The sequence below is a fragment of the Seriola dumerili genome, unplaced genomic scaffold (assembly GCF_002260705.1).
Source record: "Seriola dumerili isolate Sdu_G_001 unplaced genomic scaffold, Sdu_1.0 BDQW01000138.1, whole genome shotgun sequence".
NCBI lineage: Eukaryota > Metazoa > Chordata > Actinopteri > Carangiformes > Carangidae > Seriola > Seriola dumerili.
The window spans coordinates 12,962,031-12,987,273 of NW_019174393.1; the positions used below are offsets into that span (position 1 = coordinate 12,962,031).

The 25,243-nt window shown below is 40.7% G+C and overlaps 1 protein-coding gene across 3 annotated transcripts in view; it reads right to left on the reverse strand.

Annotated features, from left to right (window-relative positions):
- Positions 1-25,243, reverse strand: part of tbc1d22a (TBC1 domain family member 22A) — a 126,300-nt gene that overhangs the window by 95,761 nt on the left and 5,296 nt on the right. For 2 of the 3 annotated variants that reach the window (XM_022749268.1, XM_022749269.1), the window contains exons 5-6: positions 23,068-23,250; positions 5,741-5,811 (exon numbers count right to left, since the gene is read on the reverse strand). In XM_022749268.1, coding sequence (XP_022604989.1) covers positions 5,741-5,811; positions 23,068-23,250 — 254 coding nt within the window. The remainder of the gene's footprint in view (positions 1-5,740; positions 5,812-23,067; positions 23,251-25,243) is intronic. The other variant, XM_022749270.1, reaches the window with a different exon arrangement.

A 25,243-nucleotide genomic window follows, 5' to 3' on the forward strand; every position in this document is an offset into this window, starting at 1 on the left:
CACCCCCCACCACCACCACCACAGTCTAAATTGATTTCTACTTAGTAGGAGCACATTATCCTGGTAGAGCAGCCTGGACACAAGTTGTCCCGTTAGGGGCCCAGCAAACACCCCCCACCACCACCACCACAGTCTAAATTGATTTCTACTTAGTAGGAGCACATTATCCTGGTAGAGCAGCCTGGACACAAGTTGTCCCGTTAGGGGCCCAGCAAAAGTTGAACCAACAAAACTTCCTTTTTACCATGCAGTAAACAGTACAGCACAGTACTTCTGGTGAGCTTCTATATGATTTGAGTCTGGAAACATCCGCAGGAGGATCGACTTCACGCTAGAAAAACGTTAGAGATAAAATGGAGCATGATTCTACAACTCTGTGGCCTATTTTTTGCTTCAAAATTATTCAGAACCTTATCTTGGTGGATAGTTTCAGAGAAATAACAGCCAAGTAAGAGGCATGTTTAGCCATTCAGGGGTGGAAGAGTTCATGTTGATGTCTGAGTGGTCTCAAGCTTTGGTCTCAAGACGTGCTAGAAAATTGTGGTCTGGGAGAGTTTGGGCCATGAAAGCCCTTTTGCCATATTACACTCTAAAATTACATTTTTTCTTTAACTTTATTCAGTCACTTATTTCATTAGTAAGAAAGTCATTTTGAATGTCAATGTAGTTTAAAATGAAGGAGAACTTATGTACACAAAAGCTGGGCTTCACTGTCTCACCGATCCAAATTGAATCTCTTATAATTCTAATGTTTACTGCGGCTACACATTTTTAAATATTAATAAACACTCAGAAATTTAGCAATTCCGTATCTTTTGCCACTGAAAGCTAACCTTCTCTGTCATGATTGCATTTACTAGACAAGAGATTATAATACGCCCTCTGAGCAGTTGAGTCGCTATCTGAAAGTGACGAGACGTGTCGGGGCTAGGTGGTTAGCGTGCTAACTTCAGTAGAAGAAAAGACAAGAGTTAACATTGGTGTTGCTTCCCACCACTAGACAAAGCTCTTGGGGAGTAAAGAAATTAAGTTTAATGCTGAACTTGCGACGTTTCATCTAGACTGCTAAGTAAACAGCTGTTAACGCTAACGTTGACTATGTAGCAATAGCAAAACTTCCAAAAAGCTGCTTTTAACAGGTTAACAAATTCATAAAGTCCTTAACAGTGACTATGTTTGCATGCACATTACTTTCCCAGTTGTGAAAGTAATATCTTGATATTGAAGACATGGATAAGGTGTTTACATGACACGGATAAGGTTTAGTTTTACATGTGCAACGCAACCTGATAAAACCTGGGGATAAGCAGAATACTAGTGTGCATGTAAACATACTCAGTGTAGTATGTATAATCATAAACCTGTGGTATAATAGAGACAATAGAGACACTGTTTAGTTAACACCGGGCAGTGCTGCATTTCACTCATCTTCACTGTTAAGGGTGATTCTTGATGCTCAAATGCAGAAAGTGGATTTCCCCCGAAGGCAGAAAAAAACAGAGATATACTGCACTGTACACACACACACACAGAGGCAACACCTTTAAATTCCTGATCCTGGATCTGTTTACAAAAAGCTATTTGTTAATGTCTTAGTTGTTAATATTGAGAGACGACAGTGGAGCTGCACTTCTCATGCACTACAGTCGAAGTGTACAAGCTGAAAAGGAACAAAATGTTCCAGTGAAGTGTGAGATGCCTCTAACATTGTGCATACCAGGGGAGGTTGATTAAAAGTCTGCCTCAAATGAGGAAAAAAAAAAAAAAAAAAAAAAAAAATCACATTGTTCTTTTCTCTCAGGCGTTATAATTATGTGTACTGTTGTAAGGTAACAGTTGAAAATAATCATCTCTAAATCTGTCCCCGTTGCCGCTGCTTCTTGATACATCTCATATAACCCTTTAGCCTTATCAATATTTCCACAGCCAGTTAGTTTTCTTCTCTCCCGCCACCTCACATTTAACAGCCACACTCCATTAGCAAATGTACATATTGCCACAGGCTGACATTCTTTCACAAAGCAGAAAAGCCATTTAATTTCTTCCTTTCTCCTGCAGGCTCGGACACCTAGTGCTCTTTAAACAAATTAAATAAGACGGTATTATTTCTGAAATAACAGGAGCTTCAACCGGATGTGTTTCTGGGCAACCTGTGGAGCCTCTTGCTCAAAAAGAGAAAGGAGGTAGAGAGAGCTATCCAGTCAGGCTAAAAACTGCTCTCTCCTCCTGGCCTGTCTTCAGACTGTTTTTTTTTTTTGTTTTGTTTTTTTTAATTTCCACACTGCCTAACGAGCGGAGATAGTTATAGATGATTTTTGTGATGTGGCGGCCATTGGGAGAGCGTTACCAAGCTTTGACCGCAGCGGGAAAACCTGTTTCCTGTCTTTGTCAGGTAAAAGAAGAGCGTAGCTCAAGCACGCCGGCTGGAGGGGAGAGAAAAATAAAACTCAAATAAGTTGGTGCACACTGGTGAGCAGGAGAAGGGCACAAGGGACACCACTGGAGTGAAGTTTTATTAGGTGCCTCTGCCAAGTTTATGGAATACAGCACGGGCTGTGAGTCTCAATGTGTGTGTATGTGTGTGCAGGACGGAGAATAGATATTTCGAGCCTGATCCCTCCTATCTATTTCTCCACTGGATCATACCACAGACAGGACAGAGAAAGCAGTCAAGTGTTATGACACTTCAGAAGATATGAGAGCTTTTGACACCATGCCCACTTTTCGCTTTAATCCAAACCTTGGATTTAACCCTGGGATAATTCACGCTGCACAAGGCTCTAAGATCTAGATATCTATTGAAATCCTCATGAGGTGAGACTGAGATTACTTCAGATATGGATCTCAAGTTTGCACAGTCAAAATACCTCCTGCATATTTATTTAAAGTCGCCTAGAAAGAAATGTCCTCAATGAAGATGAATTGTATTCTGTTCTAGTACATTTAAGCTCATGGTGACAGTGCTGGATAACAAAGCAACAGCTTGGTTTTCAACAAAACAGAAAGTTGCAAAACAAATATTGAGACCGTCTCCTGAACTGAGGAAATACAATTGTTCTTTAGGAGGTTCAGAGTTTAAAGAAGGTCAGAGAATGATACTGAAGCTGTGTATTTAGCAGTATTTGGTGTGTAGAACATACTGAGCACACACAGGGTTTCCGCAGGGTTTACCAAGCTAAATCTAAGACTTTTTAAAACCTTTTTAATACCTCACAGAATGCCATTTAATACCCGTCTCACAGTCCTACAAAAGTATGCAAGTAAGAAAACCATCAGGGACATTATTATGTCACGTTTTTCAGAACTTCATAGAAGTATATAACAAGAATTTCTCATGATATAATTTTTCTAGTTTCTGTGCTGCACACGATTGGAACATTTAACAACACACATTAAAGCTAAATACAGTCAATTAAAAACTATGATCACAAACTACAACGCTCTTGAACGTAACTGTTTTAACTCTGGTGTTTGTTTTCTCATTATTTCTGTGTGTATTTATTCTGTTTAAGTCTCAACAACATTGAATGATTCTTCAAGAATTAAATAAAGGTTGAATGAATGAATGAATGCATGAATGAATGGAATCATTTTGACCTGAACCCGGCTAAGCATCATAAAATGGACAGATGGATTAACCAACTAAAACTGATTACATAATTTAGCCATGATGACAATGAGTAGGCTAGCTTCTGGACCTAAGCTGTATTCATAGCGTTTGCTGCAGCTCTGAATGTTGCTGACTGAATCCCCACTGTAAAACTATCCCACTTATTTTACAGGTGTATAACTTCTCCCAACAGCCTCTAATCAGAAACATAAACATTTTATAACTAAAATTACTGCCTATGGCAAGCATTTTTTTCCCCCAATACCCTCCGATGCCTTTTCAGAGGAAACTAAATTCAAAGCCTTTTCAGACTTTTCAAGACCTGCAGACACACTGATACAGTTGAACATCAGACATGTGGATGACTGCAGGAGATGTTTCTGTGAACCTCTCCAAAGAATTTAAGTAGACCACATATGATTTATCTATAACTGTGTAGCAGTGTGTGTGTGTAAGTAGCTGTTCTGTGCTGTCACACGCATGACGTGAGCCATTGTGTGACGCCTGAGTTTAAATTTGACCGGCACAGAATGGGATATCTGATCAATCACACTGAAAACTGAAAACCGACCCTTTCCGATCGCCAGCCTGCCCATTGGTGTAAATATAGAGCTAGAGCGAGGGGGGGGTTGTCTTAGCTTAGCATAAAGATTGGAAGCAGGGGGACACAGCTAGCTTGGATCTCTCCAAAGTTACAAAATCTGACCACCAGCACACTAAAGATCTAAAGTTGTCTTTTCCAAACATTTTGATGTATTCCTTTAGGCTAAGATTTAAGTAAAGGCAGAGGTAGAACCTATAGAGAAGGGATTGCTCTTATATGTCATATATTACAGTATCCTACAACCCTGTCATTTCGCTTTTTTCTTTCCTCCTTTCACTTCTGAGTCTGGTTTTGTTCCTTGATGCTTTCAGTTTTTTTGTGGTTTTGCTTCCTTCTTTACCCTCCACACAATCCCCATCTCTGCTGCCTCAATGTTTCTTTTCTCTGCAGGGAAGCTCAGGCAGTCCAGCTGTAATTTATACAGGCCACAGGCCAGCTGTGCTTTGCTTCCCCAAAGTTCGCTGCAATGTTCTCTTTTTACATATATACATAATGCATATAAACATGTATGAATGAATATATACACACGCACAATAGCCACCCAGACATCCATGCAAACATTATTTAGATACTTGCAAAAAGACAAACACGCACAATCAAACAAAACAAACATGAACAAGCCATTACTCAGGTGTTATCGATGCTACATTAGCTAAAAATACACACACACACACACACACACACACACACACACACACACACACACACACACACACACACACACACACACATACAGTCAGCTAAAGCAGTAAGGCGCCCCTCCCCTCCCCTCCCCTGAACTTGGCAGCCTACACTGCAGCCAGTGCTTTGCAACTTCATACAGTGTTATGAGCCTTCACTTCAGTGGAGTACCAAACAAAGCAGCCATTAACGGTTAAAGCGCCCAGTAGGTAACCTCCCACAACCAAAAAACACAAACAGGCACGCAGACACACACACACACACACACACCTTTAATGACATCTTTTCTGCGGCACATTAGCTATTGTGCAGTAATTAATGAGAGAGTCATGGCGTTCAAAAAGCCAGTCTTCTCTCTGCAGACTAGGAGCTGTACACCACAACAATGGCTTAATGAGTAAACACACCGTGCGTCTCATGAATAAATTATTTGTGCCTCGCAATTAATTTTCCCTATTGAAGTTTGAAAAAAAGCAGGACTATTACCAGTCTTCATAAATCAAAAAGGGGAGGGGGTACGGCTAGAGAACATGACAGCAACTTTGTGTGTTTGTGTGTGCGTGTGAGTGCCTAAGATCATCTGTAATGTGTTTATTATTTGTACGATTTTATCTGATGCGTGCAAGTGTGCGTGTGTGTACACGGCTGTGTGTGCATTTGATTCCCTCGCGGGTTCATGTATGATGTTACATAGGTTTTTCTTTTGGAGTGCATTTGTATGCAAGTGTTTTTGTGAGCGTTTTTTACATTTTACACAAATTATCGATCGTTTCACTGTGTTGGTGTTTGAATGTGCAGTGTAAATTTGCATGTGCGCTGTAAGAGTGTGTGCACAAAGAACTTACTGAAAGGAGTTTCCACGTAATCGGTCGGACCTGTCGCGGGATTCCGGACCAGCTGAGTTTCCGTAGCTCCTCTGTAAAACAACAACAAATATACCAGAAGGTAAATTTTACGTTCACCACTGACTTTTCACATTAAAAAGTAGATTCCCTTCTAGAACATGCTCAATATCATTGGCTAATATCAGTCTATATATATATTGTTTACCTGTATCATCATATTTTGGCTAATAAGTGACAACACATTTCAGTAGAGAGGCCAAAGATGTGTTGTCTTCATACAGTGCAATACAAATCTCAGGGACCACTTTTTGGACTCCATTGAATATTTTATCTACCAGGGAGCAAGGAAAATGCCCCACTTATTACATATTAGAGCATACTGCAATGGTTAGTCATCTAACCGATTAGTCACACAGAAAGTATTAAACTATTTTTCAAGCAAAGACTCACAAGGTAAAACTTCTAAAATGTGATGATTTGCTCCTTTTCTTTGTCATTTCCAATTATACACTGAATGCCTTGAAAACCTTGCTTTTCAATTTTATCTGACATTTTATAGACAAAATATCCAATCGAGAAAATCAGACCGGTTAATCGATAATGAAAATAGTTGTTAGTAGCACCCTTAGTGCATATCTTTATCAAACCTAAAACCTAATGTGCAATATGTATGTAATGTGATTATTTTTAAAAATAGCTAAAGGATTGGGTTAGAATATTTTCAACAGTTCTTCTTTTGATTATGCTGACTGCAGATAGACACAGCTACAGTCACAGCAACATTAAGATGGGAGTGAGAAGAGAAGAAAAATAATAAATAATGTTTGAAGCAAGAATCATGTTTATGTTTATTTATGTATTAATTCAAAGATTTGCACTAAGCAGTGAATAACTGGCATACACTGTTATCTTGATCATTACTGAAGATCTTGAAACAGCATTAAAACAAACACCGACTAAAAAAAAAAAAAAAGCTGAAAACATTTTTGTTCACAGGAAAAGGCATTTGATTGAAAACATTTTCCAAGGACACTAAATTATCCCATTAAAAACGATTTCAGACCATTATTAGATTAAGTAAGTTGTTCCTGAAGAGAATCAATCATTCAATCTACCGACCAGTCAAACAATCATGTTCTCACAGTCTAAACTTCCCTTCCTGTCTGTCCTTCCCTTGACTTAAATTATCTGATGGGACAGAAGTGGATTATTAACTACATTCTCCCCAGGCCGGGTGAGAGAGCCGGTGGGCTATAATGTAAAAGAAATCTGATGGAGAGGTGCAAATTGAACTTTTAAATTGTCAGAGAACAGTTCCCTTTGGGTCCATGAAGACCCAGAAAATATGGCTTAATGCTAGGTGCTACAGATTACTTCCAAACCATACCTCTCTAACACACACACACGCACACACACACACACTAACAGTAGGAGAGGATGAGTGGGTGTAACGATCAACAGTGACTCAAGAGAAAATGCTTTGTCTTGTTGTATTTAGCAACCTGTGTCTTCTTTCATCCCATTTCCAGTGAATCGAACATAACAACCGGACTACGAGAAAGGTGTAGGATCTAATTTCCCTGTAGCAGAGGGAGAGATCATGCTCATAAATAAAACTAAAGCAATTGTTTGTGTCACTGCTTCTGTAACAGTTCTGCTAAGGGCCTTACACTCTTGTTGTCTCTACCCAGTGACATGGACCTTCTGTTGGCTTATGACGTAATAAGTCACACATTTGAGATCATGACATGGCTCCTGAGTGACCTGTTAAAATATTTGAGATTGAGACTTTTTTTTTTTTTTTTTTTAGGAAGCAGGAGGTCCCTGGTTGAGTTCTGACTAACATCACCTCATCCTCTTTTCACAGATAGGTCTCCCTCTTCACGGGCCCTGCAACTCTACAAACCCCCCCATTAAGTATCCAATGAGACCAGCTGTCACGACCAAACTGAGACAAACAACGAGGATTACTAGCTTCACCAACCGGTCAAGTTACAGTTTAAATCCATGTCTGCCAAGACTCGTATAATATATGTAGTGAAGACTTTGAAGGAATATGAGAAAAGGTATTACGTGTTTTTCAAGAACATAATGATGTATTGGATATAAAATGTCATCACATCACTTCACCTTTTTTTCCTGTTGGACATTTGCGTTAAATTGTTTCATAATTAGGGTAGGAATTCTTGAGTTACGGCCAAAAAGGTTTTTCCGTGAGGTTACAGTGACCGCCAAATTCTAACCAGTTCATTCTTGAGTCCAAGTGAACATTTGTGCCAAATTTGAAAGGATTCCCTCAAGGCATTCCTGAGATACAGTATCATGCTCACCAGAATGGGATGGACAAAAACATAATGCCTCTGGCCACAGCTGTCGCCAGCACTGAGGCATAAAAACGCAATACAAATCTCTTTACCTGTAATTGCTCTGCCACTGTTTGACCTGCATTCCAAGAGTGAAGGGAGGAGGGGAAATTGATTTCTGTGCGAATTAAATGGCACTGTCTTAACATACTTTTCAGAGTTAAAAAAAAAAAAACAAACAAATGTACCTAATGAATAAGCCAAATTCTTCCTACACTCTCATTCAAGGCACTGGCTGGAAATTGATAAGCCCTTCGCACAGAGTGAACAGTATTGATTAGTGCTGCCAAATGACTCTGCCTTGCCTGTTCTTCAAGGCAAATGCAATGGAGAGTCAGTGACAGATAGCAGAATAGGAAATAGCAATCACCTAAACAGCAATGGGCTAAGTCCATTGGCTAAATTGAGTGAAACGCATTAGAGCTTGTTCAGCTGATGGGAGTAGCCATTTATTCACTATAGTTCCTGTGCATCTTCCACTTAAAAGTTCTCCCGTACCTTGTCCCCTGTGACTTTAATTATATAGAAATTCAATACAGTGATCTAGTGCGCAGCATGGCTCTGCTGGTTTGGAGGGTGTCAGAGACCCACAGTGTGGGAAGGTTTCGATTACCCCAAGGCTTACTGTGCAGCAGCAAGTTGCATTTAAAAACAAAGATTTAAAAAAAAAAAAAAAAAAAAAAAAACTCTCTGAGACATGACACAGACCATAGAGGTTGCAACGTGAAGGTGCAGTAGTTTTTCCATAGATTCTGTCTGTGTCTTTGCTCCTTCCCTTCCCTCTCCTACAGACTGCAAGTGGTTGGGAGTGTATGGAAATCTGTTTGAAAATGAGAGGGGGGGCTGTAGAGTTAGAAAGAAGTGATCTTACCAGATCCCTGTAGTCCACTCATCTCTGCTCGAGGCTAGCAGCTCGAGGCTACATTAGGGCATGACTGAACTGTCAGTGGTCGAGTTCCATTGTGGGTAATGTAGGTGCCAGATTTTGACAAGGACAAAGAGTGTATGAAATAAAAAAGACAAAATGTCTGGTTCTGTTGCATCAATTTTGATCCTTTTTTTTTTTTTTTTTTTTTTTTTTTTTTAAACCTTACCATCTTGAGTCTGAGAATGTTAAAGAATCCTCTTACAGAATCATTTTATTTACTGCTAGTTTTCTGTTTTATCAGGAAAAACTTGTTATCATGCAAGCCCTCATGTAAGTGATATATTATAATACAATATTGATGCCACAGCAGGCAAAACTGTTTAGCATTGTGGTCCTGTCTCTGCGCTAGAATCGCTGCCAGGCCCAGTCCCAGCGTGGTTCGTTAGGGTACATCCATTTTCGCAGGTTCATGAAAGACTGAATTATGGGTTGTGGCTATTGATTGCCACTCCTGCATTTCAAGGGAACTGTGCATAATTTTTTTCAAATTTTGCATTAACTTTCACAGCTCCCCGTCCTGCCGGCTGGATAAAACTCGACATCTTTGAATCTCTGCAGCCTGTACCTGAATGTGTATGTGTGTGTGTGTGTCTGAATACACCATTAGGCCGCTCTCAGTGACATCTACCTATTACAGATGTAGAGTGGGACAGCTGCAGTGAAGTTATGGAGGATTTATTTACAACAAAGTCCAAGTCTTTAAGGGTGAAATCATTAGCCTATGTGCACCTCTACATTCATTACGCTCCTAAGAGCTAGTCAAGGGTGTCTCTCCTCTTGCCTTGCACCTTTTGAACCTTCATTTGCACTGTCAGACAAAGAAATGAGTCCATGAATCTTGTGGACTCGGGCTTAATTAAACTATGTTATATTTCCCCCACCTGGCATTAATCTCACCGTAGGGGGTATAGAGAGGAGGGGTGAAGGGGCGTGGGGCACAAGTTGGCTAATGGTCTTTACATCGTGGTGCTGCAGTGATCTCCAGAAGGCCCCCCGTCCCCCTGTGGTCAAACGTTTTGCAGGAATGGTTTGTGGGAAAAAGAATGAATATGTGCATTGAAGAGGCTTGTGTGTGTGTGTGTGTGTGTGTGTGTGTGTGTGTGTGTGTGTGTGTGTGTGTGTGTGTGTGTGTGTGTGTGTGTGTGTGTGTGTGTATGTGTGTGTGTGTGTGTGTGTGTGTGTGTGTGTGTGTGTGTGTGTGTGTGTGTGTGTGTGTGTGTGTGTGTGTGTGTGTGTGTGTGTGTGTGGGGTGTGTATAAATGTGTGGAAAGGGCAAGGAGCAAATATTTACTTGGCACTATGTGGCCAACAGAACAAGCTGATGTGTCCGTTCAACCCATACATCATATACAGAAAATGGCAGACACAGCCTCTACTCCTGCAAATCGCTGCGATCCAAACACTCTCCGGCAGAGAGCCGGACCGCTGCAGAATCCAAATCAGCGTGAGCCTGGATGACTTATAGACCCACAGCTTGACTGTCAGAGTACTGATGCACTGCACTGGTACAGTACATGAAAGGACAATGGTAAATTCGACTAGGATGAATCTTTCATCATGTTCTTCCAGTTTCACACATTTTAATTAGTCCTGGGTTAAAATGCTGTTTTGAGAAGAGATCTGCTTGAGGAAATATATAATCTATAATCCATCTGTGAAATGGATTCTATGGTGATGCTTTATTCTAATGCAAATACACTTTCATGGGAAATGTATCTATTCCCCTATTTCCTAAATGCTTAGTATACAGCCGCACTCATCTCAGCTCCAATTCCTGAGAAATTATTTCTGAGAAATACAACTCCATTTCCCACAGTGGGCAGAGAAAGAGAGGCCAATATGAGCATAGTTGACATACAGGCTAAATTGCAGATGTCGTTTCATTAGTGTGAGGCTAGCTCATCTCTCAGAAAACATATCTGACTCTCTAGGGTATCTCTTGTGCATTATGAATGAGACAGTCAAGCCCTAGCTCCTCTGGAATAAATTAAAGGCATTTCGTGACATTTTGAAAATTAATCTGTTGTTTTTACTCAGCGGGCACTTGTCACAATGTGAGCAAAAAAAAGTTTCTGCAACTGTCCTGGAGGCGACGAGGGACTAGCTGTCCCTGTCAGTTTCAGTGAACAAAGTTAACAATGCAAACAAGCCACTTTGGGCTGACAAATTTGTCACTCCTCCCCTACACATAGTAATCTGTACAAAAAGAAAAGAAAAAAAAACTCTGCTAATTGTAATTGTGAAGCCATTCCTCTGCTAGGTCTCTATACAAACAATGAAGAGGCAACTCATTAAAGCAAACTCTATTTACAGTCGATTCACCCCACATGCTCTCATTTCAAAGTACACATATAGAAGTGCAAGCGGGGGTAAGAGAAAACACAATTTCCCTATTGGGACTGAGAAAATATCACATTATTACACACATGCTTTGGATTCAGTGTGATCAGAACCGTGGGTGTTTGTCATGCTGCTAGGCTCAGACCTCAGGGGATTGGTCTGGAGGAGGCTCTATTCCTCACTGGCATGAGAAACACCTGTAACATCAGCAATGTGCAATTCAAGGGCAACCGCTGCTGCTAGTCTTTCTTCGGTGTGTGTCTACTGTATTCCATTATGCATGAACTTACAGGGGTGCACTTTGTCTTGGCTGGAGTTAAGCTGGGGACCACAGGGGGTGATTAGGACACCATGTACCTTCTGTTGAACACCCACAACAGCTGCTCTGATGTGGGACTCTCAGAGGTAATGAATGCTCAATGACTCTTGAAACATTCAGAGGGCAAAATATAACTAAATATCATGTTTTTATTTCATTAAAACTTATTTAACAAGCAAAGAGAACCAAAAGTATTATCAAACGGCAGCCCGAGAATAGTGTAAAAGGAGAGGGAAGGTCACATCAACTGAACGCAATGTGGAGTTTCCCAGTGCAGTTGCTCGTGTACCTTTGCCGACAGCAGCTCCAGTGAAGCAGATGGGGTTGGGTGTCTTGATAAAGGCCAACTCAACTGTACTGTACTTGCTGAGGGAGGAGAGAATGTGTCTTATTCACCTTTCTGGCCCAGATTCTCTCAGTCTGCATGGGGATTTGGACCACTTACATGTAGGTCACAGGACCCTTTCTTTAACATTTTAGCTACCTAACACATTTTCAGTGGCAGGGGCCTCAATAGAGCTCCGAAGTGAAACCAGAACTTGGAGGTTTTGTTCCACACATAAATTTGTAATATAACAAATGACTAAAAATCCAGCACTGGAACAAAGCCTTACTATACTTTAAGGAAGGTAATTTAAACTTAAGCCCCATTGCAGCTTTATTATGGATATAGGCAAAAGCAAGCAGTGAATGAGTACCCCTGCTGCTGTGCTGGCAAATTTTCATAGTTTTTTATATGCAGACAAATTAATAGTTGTTTAACTTTTACCTAACTGCTGCAGAGTCTTAGAAAGTGAAAAGTAAACCCTAGAATGGAGTTTCATTTTCCAGAAACAACAATGAAAGAAAGGCCGGACATCATGTCACAACTTTGGCTTTCTCTTCCGACTATTTCTATCTAAGGATCCTTTCAGAATCTAATTTAGGTTCTAATCTTGATTATACACAAAAGGGTAAGTTTGCCTCCTGAGTGGACTGAAACAATGCAGCTCTCAGAGCTTAACTGGGCGAGTGAGGGCTCTTGCTATGAACAAGCAAGCTTCAAGAAAATAAAAAAAAAAATCAAATGAATGTGTGTGTATGTGTGATTGTAAGTGTGAACGTGCGAGTGTGCACCTGCACCTCTTCCATGTCTGCTTGTCTACCTGCCTGTCAGTCCGTCTACCTGCCTGTGTGCATGGTTCTGTATGAAGGCCAGTAAGAAGAATAGAAGACAGAGAGCGGGGAAGAAGTGCTGTCAGTCAGTGCTGGCTGAGCAAGGAGCTGATGGGAGAAGGAAGGAAGACGGTTGGCGGGCCGGAGCCATGCACTATTCAGGCATCATTCAGACGGAGCGCGACCACTGGGGCAAAACACCACAAGGGTCTCGGCAACACACACTTTCACGCATGTGAATACCACACACACCTGCCAAAAACTGGGCTTCGTATTCTGCAACAGGAGCTGCCTCAGCAAATCAGGAATCAACACTGTGGCACCAAGGTTTCCACACGTACTGTGGTCTAAAGCTTAAGAAGCACAACAATCAGAAGCTCTATCTCTTGCTGTAGACACAGTGGTACATAATCCAAAACACCAGTCTTGGATAATATTGCAATGGGAAAAAAAAAAAAAAAAAGTAGATGAATGCCTTCCCCTCTTGCAGACATTGTCCTAGTGTCATCTGAAGCCATTCTGCCAGTGAGGTCAGAAAAACAATACAGTCAGGACAGACACCTTTATCATGCAGTGTATTAAAAAGTTAAGTTCCCCTCCTATAAACCTTGAATACTGTGAGAGAGTCCTGAACGGTCTAACTCATCTAGAGGACAAAGTGATGGCGCCAGGGAGCAGACGGCTCGTAAACTAATGGGACTCTTGTAAAAAGATACTCCCCCCTGGATTATACCTGCTCAGGAGGCCTGATGGATGGCCCAGATGGCTGGGAGAGGACACCGAGCATAGATGAGCGTACAGGTGTGAGAATGTGCATGTGTGCTGTAACGACGACTTGTATCGTCAATTCCCTGGAGCTTGCCAGGCCTTTAACTGATTTAGATGAAATCGGTTCTAAAATATCAGACTGAGTGACTTTTTTTTTTTTTTTTTAAGCAAAGTTTTATGAGGGAATGTACAGACATTTTGAATTTTACTGATGTGACTTTTGCAGGTAATGGTTATATTAGGACGAACTGTTTTCTAGATTTAAAAAAACAGGTCATTAGAAACAGTGTAGATTTAAAGGATAATGAGCTTCCACAGTGCAACTGGTACTTTTGGCATTCAGCGATTAACAGGCACATTTATGACCAAACATCTATCAGGCCGTAACGATCATTGGGAAATGTTAATTTAATCACGCAATTTGCAGACACACACAAACAAACACACACAAACACACACACACACACACACACAAACACATACAAGTCCTTTCTAAATGTTATTCAAGAAATTCAAGCAAAAGAGTGGGTGAAGAATTTGTTTTCGAGAGCTCAGATATAAAGAATAACGTACGTTGAACCATTTTTTTCTTGTTTACAAAGGCTTATGTTGCCATCTACACTTTAACAGCCTGTATACAGTACAGTAGTACACCTGAAACAATTAGTTGAATAATCAACAGAGAATTTATCAGTAACAATTTTGATAATCAGCTAATCATTTAAGAAATATGAGCATTAGTTCCAGCTTCTCATATGTGAATATTTTCTGTTTTTCTCTTAAACAATATCTGTTAGTCGAACATATCAAATAGTTTGAAGACATTAAATCAAATGCAATGGACAGTTTTCTATTTTGTCATTTTATATACTAAAAGACTAATCAGTAATAAAAAATAATCATTGGTTGCACCCAAAGAAAAATCTCACTGACTTATGACTTGTTGATTTTGAGGCCTTTGATGTTGTGAAACATGAAATCAAATCTGGAGTTTCATATTAACCATTTATATATCTGGGGTTTACATAAGCTTAACATTACCATCGTTGTAGCTAACTTCCAAGTTGGTTGCTGGATAATTCAGCAGTGGTATTAAATGAGAGCCTTAAGGGAAGAGAAGAAAGCCTGACATATGGGCCGTGTGTAATACCATTTAGACAGAATTGATAAAAACAAATCTCTGGCATTTTTTCTCTTAACCCCTAAGTTAATAACTCAATAAATGTAAATGATTAACTGTAGGGTTTCAACTAAAGCTGTTGCCAGTGGACACATGAAACTGCACTTCCCAGTGGCTAGCAGAGAACAGGTGTGAACTGTAAAGGCTGACGTGTGTTCAGTCAAGCTTCTCTTTGAAAAGACAGGATGAAAAGTTCACATGGACGACCACATGGTGTAACATAAACTCAGCCAGACAATCTGGGAGGCTACTGACACAGGAGACAGCTGGTGGTTGGACCAACCTTATTAAGTCAGGTGTTTTGCCTGGGGACATCCTCGTAGTCATCACACACACACACACACACACACAGCAACATTCATGTGCATATACTGTAAATATACCACTGGCTTTCTGCATGGTTACCATGCAAGAAACACACAGTAGATCCAGTTTGAAAGCAGAAAAAGTGAAATTACAAATTGCCTTGACTCCAAGATTCTTTATTTCTCACAGCATCTACTTTCTAAGAATAAGACACTTATACAGAAAATTACTTACAGTGCATTTCCTCTTTTTCCTCTCTAGCTTCCATCAAACACATGCTATTAATGTCTCAAATAAAAAAGGAACACTGCACTGAGAATTCACATGTAAACCCTTTTCTCTGTAAATTTGCCACATTTCCCAGAGAATTAACTACCTAGACAGGCTAATGCCACATTATCTCTTCTTTTACATTTCCCAAGCCCGTGACACACACCTCTGAAATTGTCACACATGCACAGACGCATTAGGGCTGAGTTAAATTGAATTACATCGCCCCTTCCCCACTTTGATGGCGGCTATTAACTTTGCAAACAGTGCTGATGGTAAGCCTATCATATGGTGGCTGCTGTGTAACAGGATTGCGGATTGTGGCGCTACAGAGTGTGGAGCAAGCAACCCGTGGCATAAAGTAGCAGGCCTGTTAACGGGCACAGTTGCTGCAGTGAGGGTGATGGCAGTTGGGGAGAAGCTGTGCTGTGGTTGTGGTGGAGGTGTAACAAAGAGCTGCAGCACCCCCAACAGAGGGTAGAGACACACCGACAGGCAGCAACGCAATGAGAGGGAGAGAGTGTGTGCGTGTGTGTGTGTGTGTGTTTGTTCTTGTGGGCAGTTATTTGTTGTATTTTCCGACTGTGTGTTCAGGTCTACTTACAATTTCGACGGCCCGTAGATGTTCAGCATGTGCTTGCAAACATGTGGGAGTACATGTGTGAGGTGGACTGTGCCTCACATAATGACCACACAAAGAGCAAATAGAAAGTAGGAAAAAAGAAGAAGAGAAAAGACAAACAAAGACAGGTACTGATGAAAAAGGGGAAGCAGAAGACCGAGTGAGGATAAATTGCCAGGAAAGAGAAGAGGAGAAAGGACCATTGCCATAGCAACAGCAGTATTTCTGTCATCCAGCAATAACTGCTTGATGTCAGATGCCAGCTCTTGGTCTTAAAATCTATTAAAAAGAAAAAGATATGCAGAAAAGTCTGTAAAACGCCGCATTATGGCTTATAGCCCATCATATAGCAAGTGGCTCACAGAAGGTTTACAGCAGTAAACACACACAAAATCAGCCACACACATAAACACTACTTATTCCTGAATTTTGAACAGAGCTGGCAGAAAAATAATAAGTTTTGTTTTTAAAAGCAGCTGAGAAGTGAATAGCTGAAATCTATAACAAGCCACAGAAAAATATGACAGACTGTCTTGTCAGACTCGCCATTATGGTCGGGCCCCACAGGGACAGGAGCAATGCCCACCCAAATGAAACAGACAGGACTTTTAATTACAAGCTATAAACTTTTCACTGTTGTTTTTTTCTTATTAAGTCTAACAGACCTAACTGGAAGGCTGGCATATTTGCTCCTTTTAGCAGTAGCTGCTCTTTTTTTTCTGCACAGAAACTGAGCTGGCTTCCTGGTGTTTTTTCACAAAAACACAGAACGCTACGCTCAGATAAATGAACACAAATTTATTTTTCTAATTCAGCAAGTTTTTAAATACTTACAGGATACTCAATTTATGAGGGGGAGCATTTCCAAGTTGTGACGTATGAAAAATAAATGAGAAACAAGACTAGGATGGCACTCAGTAAAGCACGTACCTCTGCCAACTTTTTCTTCCAGAAGATCCAGATTATTAACTGAATCCGAACCAAATTGTACAAACTCATAAATGTCAACACCATAAATGTGTCTGATTTTTTTACATCAAGATCCAAACATTATTTCCTGAGAAACAAATCAAAATGTTCTGTGTTAAGCAAAGTGATAACAAGAATTCCTGGATCAATCCCTTTAAGCAGATCGGCACCTAAATTTAATGGCCTCTTCCTTGCAACATGCTCCATCCCTCCATCAAATTTTGTACAAATCGCTTCAGTGCTTTTTGCATAATCCTGCTGACAAACAAACAAACCAACAGACACGGCTGAAGACATAAACTCCTTGGTGGAGGTAAAAATGCCCCTGGTCATATGGAAAATCAAACGGTCTCAGAATTTATTTAAGTGGTGGGGAAAGTAATAGTTTAGGTAATAGAAGCCTGTTTGTGTGTTCATGTTTAAGGCTGGTTTAGTTGTGCACATTGATAGACGCTATGATCAATGCAGATCAATATCAAAGTCTGTATAAATTTGCATTTTTTTTTTTTTTAGATGTAACAAATTTCAGTTAAAAACAGCCGGGATCTCAGAGGCTGCTTTTAATTTGCTTAATATTTGATTTGATTTCATAACAGTGCTTCTGGATTGTGTTGTGTTACACAGGAAAGTCTAATAACTGGCTGAATATTCAAGCAAATTCTTCCCATCTGATAATTCATGTAAAATACAACATCCTCCTACAAATAATACTACTGTGCTAAGTGCGGCAATAATAAGAAGTGACACTCATGGAGGGAGTGGCTACATCAGTCGGGGTTTTTTTCCCCCCTTTTTCCTCGGTTTCCCAGCTGAAATAACTCCTTCCTCTCTGAGCGCACCGTGGGTGCTGTGTTCAGGTTCACACAACAGACTGACTCGCCTCAGGACATCAGGAATAATTAGGCGAGATCAACCTCACATCAATCACCCTACTCTCGCACATGCACAGGTCATCACCTTCTACATGACCTTACATGCTAAACAGACCGCTGTCACAACCTGTCGCAAGGCTCAAAGGAGAGGGAAAGAGAGTTAAAGAGACAGGGATATTACAGATCTGAATGCAAAAGAGATCGTGGAAGCAAGTTGGACATGTATAATGATCAAAAAAAAAAGAAGTGAAAAAAAGGTAAGTGATGGTGCCCGCTCTTGTCTATTCCCTTCAACTCACTGCAGTTTTCTTCTGAGTAACAGCTGTATAGCAAAGTTTGGTATCGCTTAAGGCATAAAAAGTGTAACTTCATGCTGCCTACACCCTGACAAGACTAACTGGGCTGTAACACAAAGTCGAAGTAGCTATAAAGCTAAGTTATGGGCTAAGTCCATCGAGTTTAGAAAATCACATGAAGTCACACAGTCAGACACATACAAACACACTGGCACACTCCAGAGACTGGCAGACCCGACATGTCGGGGGGCTTGTCCCAAAAACATGGCTGCCTCTGCAATTAATTACACCATTCAAGTGAGGGGCCAGCCAATGGATCATCCCCAGCCCCCCTCCCACCCCCACCCCCACCCAACCCACCCCCTTCCTTTGAGCTCAAGGACAGTCGGTCGAGTTTCTCTTATACACAAGGGGGCATCATCCCCACTGACAGTGTCTACTGGTATATGTGGGAATTTGTATGAGTGTAAATGTGTCCCAGACAACATGTGGGGACAATGACCTACGCTTTGAGGACAAGGAGTTTAATCCATCTTGTCATCATCCTCTTAACTGAAAACTGCAATGATCTGCTCATGTGTAAATGGTAAAACTCTCTGTGTGAAAACAATTATAGCAGTATTTCAAACCAGACATATCACTGCCCAACTCTATAAATCAAGGTCTACAAATGACTCATAACGACAAACAAACAATGATATTGTTTACTTTTATCCAAGAAATATTTTTTTTTACATAAGGTTTGAATTCTTTCACATGGTGGCAATTTCATTTTTTTTTTTTTTTGTATTCTCATCTATATCCCATTCTTTGCCGCTGCAATGACCCAATTTCCCCATGGGGATCATTAAAGTTTCATCTTATCTTATCTTATCTGCCCCTATCCCTCTCCCCTCCCCTATCACCGCTCATCACCCCCACCCCCCACCCCACCCACCACCCACCCCAATCTTCCTTAAATTATGTCCGCGTGAAATGAAGTTCATCTTTCATGCTGCCAGCAGCCGGCAGCGTGGCTCGCCCGTTCTGGGCTATCTAATCATGGCGCAGAGACTAAACTAAATTTAGACAGCCGGCTTGTGATGCCTGGCGGGCCCTAATGGGGGCTGACATCTCAAGACACTCTGCTGATGTACAGGATACACTCTGCTCGGGCAGGCCGCAACCACCGTTGACTAATGCTGATGACTTGTGAACCAGTTTGTTTTGCTCAGAAAGTTTTCAAGGGGATCACACACACAGAGGTGAAGGACTGTGCTGACTAAGGCCATTCGAGCTTAATGAAATTCAGCATTTACATTTTAGGATCTTAGCCAATGCTCCCAGTATGTGTGTGTGTGTGTATACCTGACAGCAATCTACATGTAATCTACATGTGGCATGTAAAGCAGTGACAAAGAGGTCCAAGTGATACAAACTTGGACTTTTATTCAAATAGCAAACCAAGCAGCCGGGTGTGTTTACAGCAGAGGATTTGTGGATGTAGGTTAACACAGTGGACGAGGTATTTTAATGGTGGCAATGATAATGTGATAATCATTAGGGGAACTGTAGTGATTTTACACATCAAGGTCTGTTTAAAAGGTGTTGGGGAGTAGTACTTCTACATATGTGAAAAAAGTTGTATAAAGCCTTTACACTGCGGCTTCAGAGGGAGCCTGATAAACTGCCTAAAGTGATGTCACTTGAGTCAGAGTCCGCTGGGGCTGAAGACTACAAGTTTGAAAATGAAAAAAACATCTGGGAGTTACAGAGAGGTGAGATTACCAATCCTCTGTAGCCCGCTCTACATTAACTCTACTGGCATAACCCACTGAAACCTGTGCTCCATCTGTCAGCAGTCGAGCTGCACTGCAGGTAATGTAGGCGCCAGGTTTTCACATTTATTGTCCATCATGAGTCCAAAAATATTCTAAAAGCACTAAATTGGAGGAAAACTCTTTTAATGTTATCACAAATATAGTGAGGAATCTGAGGCCCTCAATGTGAAGGACAAGATTCAGGTACATTTTGAAAATGCAAATGAAAGCCTGATTGATAAATCAGCTGATATTTGCTTATTGCAAATATATTGATATTGATATTGGTATGTCGACTAATAATCACAACAAATATCAGCGCAGAAATGCTAAAAATATGATTGAGGTTATTAAACTGTCAACCATAGAGAACTGTGTTAATATTTTAGATCATTGTTACAGCCCTTACAAGGACACCTATAAAGCGTTTTTTCTTCCAGCTTTCAGTGAGGCAGATCTTGACGCTATCCTTATGTTACCAAAATATAAAACAGTCTAGCAATAAAAAAGGTGAGTTGTTGGTCTGCCACATCAGAGGCCGAACTGCAGAAAGCACTGCAGGATACAGGCCAGGACATGTTTAAAGTAAGCACTGTTGATGTTACTGAGCTAACACATGTGGTCAAGTGCTATATCGCTAAATTGACTGATGATGTGGCTCCCGAGGTAACTGGAAAAATCTATCCAAATCAGAAACCATGGGCCGACAAATCAATACGCGAGGTCTTAAAGGCCTGCACTGCAGAGCACCGGTGACCCGACACCTAATAAAGCAGAGTCCCACAAACTTAGAAAAGCAGTAAAAGCAGCGTTACAGAGACAGAGTGGAGGCACAGCTGGGTGAACGAGACAGTAGAAGTGAAGGGCAGGGTCTCAAAATGATCACGGACTACAGTGGGCGGGCCAGCGCCACCGTGGAAGCGAACTCCTCTCTGGTGGAGGATTTAACCAACTTTTTTGCACGTTTTGACACCAGCCACACCAGAGGCTGCACTGCTGCTGCTGACACTTAGGTCAACTATAGAGCCACTGGCACGGACTCAAAAGGGTGACTGCTCATTAACTGTCACAGCGCTGGAAGTGGAAAAAGCTCTGAGAAGGGTAAACACCAGGAAAGCTGCAGGCCCAGACCTCATTCCAGGAAGAGTGCTCAAGACTTGCAGAGACCAGTGACTGATGAATTGTTATCGGGTGTTTGTTTTTTTCAATATTGGTATTTAAAAAAAATCTAGTGTTGGTCGGGCAATACTGTCAAGTATAAAGCATAGTATTGGCCTCAAAAATGCAGTATCAGTCTAGCTATAATTCCATTCTTTCACAATAAAAGCCTTCCAGGACAGATATTATGACCTCTGAAACACTTTATGGTTTTAAAAGTGAAATCGACAGAGGAAGTGATGACTTTGCATTGACACTAGTGGCACCAAATTTCTGTACTACAGCAGCAAGAACCGATGAGAAAATGGAGAAGATTCTTACTAAAATATGGTAAAGTATACTTATAAAAAAGGAAAAATCTGAATCTATGGCTTGCCTCTAATAACAGCGTGTCTCAAATAAATGCCTCGTCAGTTGTGGTAAATTAAGACCACAGTCACTATTAGCGAATGGAGGCTGTAATATTTAAACTGTGTCATTTCTGCTGTGAAATATCTCCAACATTCTCTTTTTTCATTTCAGGATAAGGATGTTTTCATTCATTCTAGCATGTTGTACATAAAAGGGAGCGAAATGAGGTACCCAGGTCCAGTTCAGGAAATAGCAATAATAAAAATCAAGAAGAAAGCACAAAATAAAACATGATTATATTTAGGTTATTTAGACAGGAACATAACCCATTATTTTGCTGAGCAGCGCACTTTCCTTATTCTGTCCCCTAGCCCACTTCATGCTACCCTTCTATCAGACACACTAAACACACATAGCGCACCATTAGCACATAAAAACTACCCAAGGACATCAGATGTACATCCTTCATCTTAAAACAGAAGCGACCGGAACGCAAAAGTGCTTTTAACAGAGACTTTGAAAATACATCCTCCATTTATCCACACAACTACTGCTATATTTTTTTAAGCGCTGGTCTCTGTGCTTTTACCAGAACTGACTGAGGTCATGGAACAAATAATTTGAAGCAATTTTTTTTTCCACAGCATGCAAAATCCTCTGTCCCTAGAACTCAGGTCTGAACATGTGGCATCAAGACATACTGTAAAGTGGTGAAAATTGTCTCCCACCTATATTTTGACAGCATCAACAGGGAACTTGACTGTTATAACAAAAATAATAATTTGATTAAGAATACAAGGCACAGTACTTTAATAAGTACTTAACCTCTGTCTGTACCTTACATAAACATATTCAGTTTGTTTTTTCTTCATTTAAATTAAATGTTTGTTGTCAAGATACATCAATTTTATATGTTTTGTTACATATATGTATATTATATAAAATATGAAGTTTTAATACATCAAACTTTTTTTTCCCCCAATCTGAAGGGTTGACCTGTGCTCCTTCAGTGCTGAATATATCTACAGATGTTTTTTGAGAAAACGTGCATAGCACTACAGATTCAAAGTAAATTACATGATTTCCCGTCTGTAAATTATAGACACAGTCACTGGCAGGATCTTGACGTTTAAATTGCACGCTCAGAATGGCTCAATTCGCAAACTTGTCTTTGATGTAGTTTTATCTACTTGAAACAACTTGATGCAACAGGTTGGTGCGTAGAAGTCACCAAAAGTTAGTTTTAGAGGACAAAAAGTTAACTGTAAAGAGGGGGGGTCTGTAAGGATTTCATGGCCACTGGGGTAGCAGTGATAGCAAGCAAAGTCTCTAGGGTTGGATAAACAATAAAGGCCTGTCGCTTGGTTAGAACAAAGGCCTGTCATTTGCTTTTGTTGTTGGTGGTATTTTTTCCCCTTGTAATCTGCATGTCCAGATGGCTGGATGACTTTCTCCCTCACAGCATCGTTAAAAGTGCAGCACAGCTGGCAGACTGAGAGTGAGCAAACTATGAGTGAGAAGCAAAAGAGCGCAAGGAAATGAAAAAAGTGAAAGAGCTTAGAGAACAAAAAAGAAAGAGGCAAAACTAGACTGACGCTGACAAGTATGGAGAAAACGGGAGCATCTCTTACCCAGATCTGTGTTGGGCCCAGCCAGCAACTGCTTGAACTTATCCAGACGGGACGCCTCTCTCTCAGTCATGGCTGGGGTGCCAGATGTGTTCTGGTCAGCCATGCGAGCCACTAGTGGGATGACGGGTGGCCGGTGGGGCAGAGACCGCTGTCTGTGGAGGGCTGCGCACTCACCTGCTGCTTCTGGTGGGCAGATAAAGACATGAGATAGGGTGGAGCTTACATTAACACACACACACACACACACACACACACACACAACAAATGGAGGGATTTCACAAGATGCAGCACAGGATCTTGTGGATGTGATGAAGTTGAAGAGAACATATTTCAATACATAAGTAAAAAGGACTGGAGATTTTGCATTTAGAACCAGATGTTATGTCACTACAGAATCTGATCAGAGTTGTGTGCTTAGATCTCAGTCTTCAGGAACTTTACATTTTCAAAAGAGCATGGGTTTTGCTCTAATGTATTAGTTTCTCACTCATGTTCTTCCTCCTGATCCCTGGGTGAGAGAGGTATCGGTGGAGGCTAACAGCCTTCTACAGCTCCATATTGCTCCGTACTCACTAAACCATGGCAACCTTTGAGCGATCCAATCAAATCTCAAGGATCTGATTTAAATCTCTTTTCACTGCGACTTTACCGAGCCAAGTTTCATCTGAACAGAGAATTCCATTTATTCTGTTTAGAGGGCAGTGCAACTTTGATTAGCCTTTTTTCAAGAGAAAGAAAAAATGTCCATGACCTTCCCTCAGCTTTAATTTGAACAGCAGAAAGGTGACACCATGTTGCAGTAACTGCTGTGTACAGCAACTTCGTATGTTGTTTTGCTTGTTAGTTAGCAACAGCTTTTTCAGCTTCACCATCCGTAATCCGCATTACTAAAGAAGTATTTAAGAGTAGGAATGTAGCCAACACATGTACTATATGATATCAGCATAACCTACACTTGTAACCCGATCTGACTACTGTATTTTAGCTATAACGTTACAGTAATCCTTTAATTTTTTTCTAGCCAGGTGGTAATGGATGGAGTTACTGTTAATGGTTTATTTTATAATGAGCCTGCAGGATGGCAGCAGTTGTTGCAAAATTTCTGTGAAGCATTTATAACGGCTACACAAGCACATTAATTCAGTCTGCTGAGGGCCACATGTTCTCCAAGATGTGCAAAAAGGCAAAAGAAAAAAACGACATCACACACAAACACAACAAAACAGAGACGCCACACTCACAAACAAGTTATGAACAAACTGATGAGGTCAGGACGTCAGTATGGAGAGGGATGCTCCTTCTGTCACACTAAGCAAAGGTTTATAAAAGAGCCCTGCCAACATTTCTCAGAGCTACGGCAAACTAAGACACATCTATTGTGTGCGGAGGGAGTCGCACAAACACTCCATTGCAATTAAGAAAACTGGAGCGCTGCCGATTTTAATACGCTTTCCAGTTTTTACAGGAACAAATAAAAAGCTACAAATCTGTTCTCAACCACTTTATTTGCACTTTCAAAAATTAAAAAAGATTATTAAAGCCGGCGGCAGTTTCTTTGTAGTGAAACCTTTTTTGTGACTGTAACAATGAGCCCCTTTTATAGTCTATTTAATAACTTTAATGTTTAAGGGGCTGTAAAAGAAAAAAGCCAAGTTAGAGGAAGTTGGTTATGTCCACTTGTCTATCACAGTATAATGCTTCAATTATTACAAATAAGGGAGGAAAAATACATGCATGCAAGAGCACAAACATAAACAGAGAGCACATCCCCTGAACCCATATTACAGACAATTACACAGTAGCATAGTGTATATTTTTGTCAGGAATAACAGAGGCTGCACAGATCCCCATTGACCACTAACGTGTGGCAGGACGATGAGTGCCAAGTCTATGAGAGATATATGGAGAGAGTCTGAGCATCACTAATGAAAGCCATGCTGTGTACATTATCTAATTAGACTGGGGCAAGTGTGCTCACTCTATTCTTTCTTTTCTTTATTGTCAAGAGAAGACAAAAGAACAAGAGAAGAGATATAGAGAATATATACAATATAATAAAACACCAGCAAACAAAGCAGTCTGCCTTACTACAACTGTGCATGTCACTTGGTTAACCCCCCTGCCAAGTACATTGAGTGTGCATGTATTAAAGGTTTGCGTCTGTTTTTGCTGATGA